This window comes from Fukomys damarensis, unplaced genomic scaffold (assembly GCF_012274545.1).
Source record: "Fukomys damarensis isolate Sample0158 unplaced genomic scaffold, DMR_v1.0_HiC HiC_scaffold_32, whole genome shotgun sequence".
Lineage (NCBI taxonomy): Eukaryota > Metazoa > Chordata > Mammalia > Rodentia > Bathyergidae > Fukomys > Fukomys damarensis.
The window spans coordinates 42,892,431-42,900,382 of record NW_022900944.1 but is presented as its reverse complement, the minus strand read 5'-3'; the positions used below and the strand labels follow the sequence as shown (position 1 = coordinate 42,900,382).

At 46.3% G+C, this 7,952-nt stretch overlaps 1 protein-coding gene across 2 annotated transcripts in view; it reads left to right on the top strand.

The window, feature by feature from the left end:
• Nucleotides 1–6,559, top strand: part of Cdyl2 (chromodomain Y like 2) — a 273,199-nt gene extending 266,640 nt beyond the window's left edge. For both annotated transcript variants that reach the window (XM_033757875.1, XM_033757876.1), the window contains 2 exons: nucleotides 412–555; nucleotides 3,814–6,559. In XM_033757875.1, the coding sequence (XP_033613766.1) occupies nucleotides 412–555; nucleotides 3,814–3,972 (303 nt within the window). In that variant the 3' untranslated portion in view covers nucleotides 3,973–6,559. The remainder of the gene's footprint in view (nucleotides 1–411; nucleotides 556–3,813) is intronic.
• The last annotated feature ends 1,393 nt before the right edge of the window (nucleotides 6,560–7,952 follow it).

The window sequence follows — 7,952 nt, the reverse complement described above, 5'->3', positions numbered from 1 at the left end:
CCCCCCCCCCGTCATCTCTGGGTGGGAACCTCTCAGGAGAGCTTTGTTTTGTAGCCTAGATCATCCCTAGACCATTGTCACACTGGGGCCCTGGCACTGGCACGTGCCCACCCTCGATGCCCACCTTTTGTCTGTCACTGGAAGTGGGAGCAGCATTGGGCAGACAAGGCTACTGCACATGTGTGGCTTCTTTCAAGAATGTAATGAAAGCAGAGGCACCACTGCTTGGTTCATTTTAAAATGAACGCAGAGGCAAACATTCCCATGCAATTTGCTTACAGTATCTCCAAATCCAGGCTGTGAGTCCTGCCCTGTGGAGCAGGGACAGTTGTGCCCAGCTGGCCTGGCACTCGCTGAAGGGCATGGGCAGATCTCTGCACCCTCAGCCCTTCCCTGCCTTTGCTCTTTCAGGCCAATGAGATGCTGTTCTGCGGGCGGAAGCTCACCGCCCAGGAGGCATGCAGCAGAGGCCTGGTGTCCCAGGTCTTCTGGCCCACCACGTTCAGCCAGGAGGTCATGCTGCGGGTCAAGGAGATGGCATCGTGCAGCGCCGTGGTGAGTTCCCGTGTGTCCATGGGCCGGTCCTTCCTTACAGCAGACCCACCTTCCAGAGGAGGACAGCCAGTCCTGTGGGACTGACTGATATACGGGAGGTCAGGCGGGGCGTAGGCCAGAGGCCCCGCGGAGGAGTCACACACGCTGCCTGCTGGTGAGGGATGGAGGCCCGTGCGTATTCGCCTCCCCACCCAGCAGAAGAGCCTCATGGGAGAGATTCATAGAGCATGGCTTGGAGTAGAGGGCACTGCTTTAGGAGAAAGTCCAGAACACACAAAAGCACAAAACATCTACAGCTTTCTTTTCGTGCGCGTGTTAGGTTTTATTACTGTGTGTCTGCACAGGTAATGATTGCATTCTTCGCGGGGAGTTGGTACGGGTGCATGACACGTCTTAATCCTTCCTATCTCCCTTCCTCCTCACCCTCTCCGTCTCTTGGTCCCCTTTCCATTTGCAGAAGATCTATCTCCCTGTTCCCTATTCCCTATTTTCTAATTTGCTCAAAGGAATGAGAAGCCTGGGCAGATAAAGGACAAGGTTAGGAACAAGGATAGCCTGGACGTGACCGGGCCAGGACACAATGTCCCTGTATTTCATTCCTTCTGCCCACCGAGTGCTTGGCACGTCTAACGATTGCTGTTTGACTCTGAAGACGCACTGAAAAAATAGATGAATAACACCGCTGCGGAGGTGCCTGTTTCTAATAAAGTGTCAATTTTATCTCACGGCAGTCACCGTGAGCACAGGAGGGGAATGTCCTGTGGGAAGCGGGAGAAAAGGCTGGTGCTACAGCTAAGGGCCTGCTCCAGAGCTGAGATGTGGGCCCGAGAGTGTGCATCCTGAACCATGGGGCTGTGGGTGGGGCGGGGCGGGCCAGACCCATGACCTGGCTTCCTTCTCCATCCACCTGCACCCACCTAGTTGCTGTGATTATCCTGATTAGCTTCATCAGCTACTTACTTGGTGCCTGCTTGGTGCCTCCCACTCCCTGGGCGCTAAATAGCAGCAGTAGTGATGGTCTCTGTGCCAGGGCAACAACCCACACCCCTTGCTGATCTTATATGGATTTGCTTTCCCCTTCCTGGCGATTATCATGACCAGTTCATCTCACTTTGCCACAGACTCTCCTGGTTTTAGCTTGGAAAACCCCTGCATCCCAGGAAAACTCGGTGTCCTGGGCAGAGTGGTACGATCCATCACCCAGGTCAGTCTCGCGGAGGGACAGGCAGAAATCTGAGGAGGGAACACAGCGTGTTGTGAGCAGGAGCCAGGAGGGTCACGGTGAGCACAGGCAGCCACCTGTGCCAGCTGCCACATGGCACAAGATGGGCAGAGAGGCCTTGGATGAAGGTGGGAGGGGAGCAGCTGCTGGAAGGACAGTTGAGAGGACCCTGTCTTAGGAGAGGCCCACGGACAGGGGACATCAGAGGGAAATCCAGGAGCTCTGGGTGGTTTCCCAGAAAGGGCTCCATGCCAGCATAGCTAAGTGCGTGGCCTCTTGGAGAACTCTGGAGTCCCTGGAGGAGGAGTCCCACAGCTTGGCCTCTCCTCCAGGACTCTGCTCTCTACTCTCACTGGGCAGTAGGGTTCTGCGGCACCGGGAGCACTCCTTTTGCTCTTCTCTGTTTGAAAGTGTTTTGGGACACGGAACTAAGCCCTGAGCCAAGCTGGGGCAGGTGGAGGCCAAAGGAAGGCTGCTCAAAGGCCTGGCTTCTGGCCACGCCTCCACGGCAGGCTGTGGGGATCAGCCAGGCCTGAGCCTCCCTGCTGTGCCGGCCGAGAGGCAGCCTGGGTCACATCCCGTTCTTCAGATCCTTCGTCTTCGTCTGTGATGACAATGAAAAGGACCCACTTCTACAGTAAGAGCAGAAAGTGAAAGAATTCAGGAAAAGGACTTCTCGCAGAGCTTGTGGGTTAATAGTGATGGTAGTGGGGTTGCTACTATTACTATTATCACTACTATTACTGCTTATTACTATGAGTACTACTGATCATTGCTACAATTACTATTAATGTGACTACTGTGAGTATTCACTACTGTGATAATTATTACCATTATTTCTGATTATTATTGCTTAGTGCTATGATAATGATGACCACGATTGCTATGATTATTACTGCCTGTTACTATAATTATTATCACTGTGGTTGCTGAAATTCTTCATTCTTATGATTATCACTATGATTGATAGGATTATTATTCACTATGGTTATTACTATCACTGGTGTAATAATTGCTACAATTATTATTACTTGTTACTAAATTACTTTTACCATTATTATTACTGTTCTTACGACTAAGCCTAAAGGGGACATTGCAGTTGGGCAGGTCATATGGATACTTAAAAAACCATTAGTTCATTTTATTACCTTTTTCTATGTCCCCAAAGGCCTTTGAGTTAGTGCCACTGTCCCAAACAAATCAGGAAAATGAATCCATTCGTGGCATGGGAAAGTTAGAGCGGTGCTTTGAAAATTTTTTGATGGCACCCATAGAAGATGGCACTGAATTTATTTCACCTGTGGATAAAAGACAAGGCTCTGTGGTTGGGGAACCATGGACCCCCATCCTTCCTGGGGTGGAGGACTCAACATCTTACCCAGCTGGACTCAACTGGGGCCCCCTGGAACATTACTGGAGAGCTCTGCAGTAGGATCCAGTCTCCTGCCCAGTGTACAATGAAGGCCTGAGGAAAAAAAAAAACTGAAAGAACTAAGAGAGACAGAAAGTGGGGTGCCAGGATTATTGATGCTGGTGCAACTGACAAAGGTGCTGGCCAGGCCAAGCCACTTATTTTTATCGGTAATTGACTGGGGTAAAGTGAGCTATGTGCAAGGTGGTGCAGTTGTGCGGTTTCTATGGAAATTAATGTAAACAAGGCTTGTGAAAGACAAGACCAAGCATTCTCAAATTAGGAACAGAATAGACAAAACATACGGTTGTAATTAGAACATTGTCCTACTCGTTAAAACGTTTCGCTGTGGGAATGGAATTTGGGTGAGTTACTCGGACCTTAGCGCTTTGGCCGGACTCACTTCTCACAACAAGCCAATTGTGGGGTTCACTCTTCACAGCCTGCTTTGGGGCATTACTGATATTTCAGTCCCCTGCAGGATTCCATCTGAGGTGACGTGGAATGTGATGGGCCATGCTAAAGGAAGAAGTCACTGGCGTTGACGTCAGAAAGTGGCCGGTTGCCTCCTGACTGCATGCATGGTCCCTGGGCTGGCTAACCAGGCCTGTGCGTTTCCCTGCAGGTGTTAGAGGAGTCCAAATGCCTGGTGCGCAGCTTCCTGAAGTCAGTGCTGGAGGACGTGAACGAGAAGGAGTGCGTCATGCTCAAGCAGCTCTGGAGCTCCTCCAAAGGCCTGGACTCCCTGTTCAGCTACCTGCAGGACAAGATCTATGAGGTCTGAGGCCCGCGCAAGGGTGCCTAACTGCACCCTAGCCTGTGTTCCGGCGTCGGAGCCCAGCATCTGCCCGGCCAAGGAGTTCTTCCCAGTGTCTCTGTGCACCTAGGGTCGTGTCCATCTCCTTGTGTCCTTTGCTTGTTCCTCATTGGTTTGATTTTGTGTGATGGTGGGAGACGCAGCACACTTGGCCTCCCCCATGTCCCACCCGACAGAGCTCGTGAGGGCTCTGCCTTCCCAGGGCCCTACTGGGTCCCGCTGTCCCTCCCCACTTGCTGAAATGCACCATCGTGGTCCAGGAAGGGGAGACCGCCCCCCCACCCTTCCAACTCAGGCTGTGTCTACACAGTGCCTCTGACTGGGAGACGAGGCCAGCACGCTTCGCTCTGGGTGAGGGTAGACGATTCATCCTAGCGAATTCACAGACCCATGAGCAAGCTTCCGTCTCCTCTCCGATGCAGTCTGTGTGACTATTAGGGCTTGGTCTTAAAACCCAACTGAGTGATTCACAAACCCAGATATTGTACATTTAGAAATGTTTTGTTAAATATATATTTTTAAAACAGCGTAAGTGGAAATTCTGATAATTTATGTGTATTATATGTAAAGCTAGTTTTGCAAAAAAAAAAAACATGAACTACTAGGAAAATGCTTTCTTTTCTTTAATTGGATTTATCTTATTTATTTATTTTTGTTTATATATTATGATGTCTGTTGTTCACACAGATCTTATTTTCATACTGCCCTGGACCAAATACCGTTCGAGGTTCACGCTGTTTGGTGCATTCTAGCAATGAAGCATGTAGAAATAAAATTCAGAGAGATGAGAACAGAAGGATTTCTGTGGATAAAGGAATAGCTCTGCATCAGACCCTCTTTGTGTAGCTGTGGTAACATAATACCAATTCTGTAGTCTTATCCTTAAGAGAAATCATGGCAGGATTTTCTCTTTTCTGTCTGTCTTTAAAGAGATAAAGGGCTCTCAGTTAAATGATCCCCAAACAGACCTAGTTCCTACTCTGAGGGCATCAGGAACAGGTAGGAACAGGCCCTACCTGGTAGCGTGTGGCCCTCTGTGAGACTTCTTCGTGCAAATGTCTGAACTTAGATTTCAGAGACCGTTTCTTCCACGTGCTCATTGATCACTGGTTTTGGCCTTCCAGGAAATTGAGCAAAATTCCTGTCTGCTGAGCTGTCTGTACAGTCAGAGTCCTTTCACCTCCAGAAGCCCAAATGATCCATCTTTAGGAATGGTTCTCTGCTTTCTGTTCAGATTCCAGTCAGGTGCAGTTATGTTCAGTAGCTTCAAAAACAGTGTCTAGATGCTCAGTGGAAATGGAAGGGGATATTTAGAAATTCATTCTGATCAATATCCACCTTTGTTTCTTGCTGAAATGTCTTAGCTTTGGGGGTATCATCAGTTTCAAACCCCTGAATAGTTTGTGGATCTGTAGTGACTAAAGTAGGCAGGTGAAACCATCTCTAAGGTGGAATTCATGCTGCTAACTTGTAGGTTGTGGGTGTAACAGGAGGTATTTTCAAAGAGTCTGCCTTTTGGTTGTTTGCATAAAGTCAGCTGAATAATGGAGTTCCACAGTTGGGCAAAAGTTAGTGAAGTCCCTTTGCCAGTGTATTTTTCACTTTCTGACAATATGTAAATGAAATCCATGTAATTTACAGCAAATCTATCTGGGAAGAAAAACACCAGACTTATGGTTGTGTTTATGTTTACCCAAATAGTCTTCTTCAGGTAGTCCTCATTTTTAAAATCTTGTACCCCAGCACCCTCTCTCCACCCATGGGAAACTTTCTTTCCTACTTTTCTCCCCCTCGCCCCAAATCCCTCGCTAGAGCCTGGGCAGGTCATTGAGGAACTGTCACTGGGCTTGGCAGCCCATTCCAGAATCCCTTTGGTATTGGAAGAACAGCTGTGGGTGGGAGGCTGAGGGTGCTTCTCCTGAGTGAAAGGCTTTTCTGGAAGTCCACTCCTCTCCTTCAATAGCCTCCCCTATCCCCTGCTCCAACCCTGGTTATGCCTGTCACCCAATGTCTTATGGTGGAGCCATGGGAGTGAACAGCCCTGTTCCCAGGGATCTTTCCACAGAACTTCTGTTTAGATGCTCGTATTTCCTCCAAGTGCGGAAATCACAGCGGGATGCAGATGTTATTTATACCTGTGTCCCTTCTACCGCAGAAATAAGGCCTACAGGTAATAAGCATCACTATGAGGGGTAACTATGAGAAGGAGGTAGGGTATTGATTTGAAATAGTACTCTTGTTTGGTATAGATGAAACTAGAAAGTGGTCTCTCAGAAGCATGGTAATATGTTTTCCTCATATGAAGCTTAGTATGAGGATGGGAAAATAATACTCACAATACAATTTGAACAACGATGCAGCTCTATCTCTGAATAAGCCACATTTTAAAATAGCCTTGACTAAATGCTGAGTTGCATTTCCCATTATGAATGGTTCGTTTCAAAACCTTTAAAAAAAAACTTTTAAAAAGTTTGTAAACTTTTTTTAATTTTGAATTTAGTCACATTCATGAGATTTTTTCCAATCTAGTTTCTGTGGAAATTTTTTAATGAAGAGAAACAAATAGAAACATCTGCAAATCTTCCTAAGTGGATATTTAAAATGCAGAGTTGATCCTCTTCTGTGTTTCTGTATTCAGATACTTAGATTTGTTGTATATATTAGTCTAGACATTCACTAATATACACAGTATTTAAGACTCTAAATGAGATTTCTTAAGTATTTTATTTTATTTTCTGTAAATGGTTTTGTAAAATCTTAAAAAAATCTACACTTTGCCTTTGTAGATACATCTTTGAGGGTTGTCTTGCATGTATATTTTTGTTGTAGATAGGTGTTGCTTAGTTCTTTCTGCAGATTTTGGTTGAAATGCTTATAGACTTTAATACAGTATATATTTTCAAAATATAAACTTTTATATTTCTGTGGTAAGTTAGGATATGCGTTTTAGGCAATCTTTTCCATTAATACCACTTGTTCTTTCAAAAAACTAGCATACAGGTTTGGTGCCAATGTTTTTATTTTGATCTTTGTGTTTTTAAAATCTACTGCTCTTATATTGTTAGAGAGCAGGTTCATTTTCTTTTTCTAGAAGTAACTAAGTTTGAAGTATCATTTGAAAATGTATTGAATTTGTGAATAAGCCTTACCATTAGGATCATAAACTTTCCAACCTTCGCAATTATGTGTGTAGTTTAAGATCTCCCCATAAGTTCTCACAGTGTGGCAGTTGATGGAGTTTGTGAACAGAGCCTTAAGATTGCTGCAAAAATAATAATAAAAGGGTAATACGGGTTGTTTCCTCCATGTAAGTCATGTTGATGGGCTCAGTGTAGTCTGTCGGTCATGGCTAAATCTGAAGAGTTTGGTTGAGTCGATGGCAGCAGGGACCAAATAGATACTTTGGTGATTGTCTTTGACCATAAGGTTGGCCCAAGGACAGACTTTCTGGAGCCACTTTCGTACTAGTCACCTGGTGTAGACATGGTCATGGGGAGGGCTGCTGGTTCGTCATTTGTTCTGAGCAAATGAAACCTCCTGCTCCTGACCCCGGGGATGGACCCAGGGCTCCTTGTGGACGACCTGAGGAGATGACCGGTCTGGCTAAGGTCAGCGCTCCGAGAGAGATGTTAACAAAGTTTATGTACGAGTCTTACTGTGTAGACAATCTGAAGTCGGTTTTAGTTTTACATAATCCATATTCTCATGTGTCCCCTCAGTGAACTCTGTGTGTCAAGCCTTACTAACTTGGAGTTTAACAGGATGAAAGTGGTCGGAATGCCAGACCTGCTCATCCAGCTAAGTCCGTCTCTCCAGGGCCATCTCAATGGAGAAAAGGCAGTCATAGTGATGATCAGCAGTAAGATCAGTGTGTTTGGGAATCTAATAAAACCAGCTAGAATCCGGCCTTAAGTTTTCAAAAAAATTACAACTCCTTTTAGTTGGCC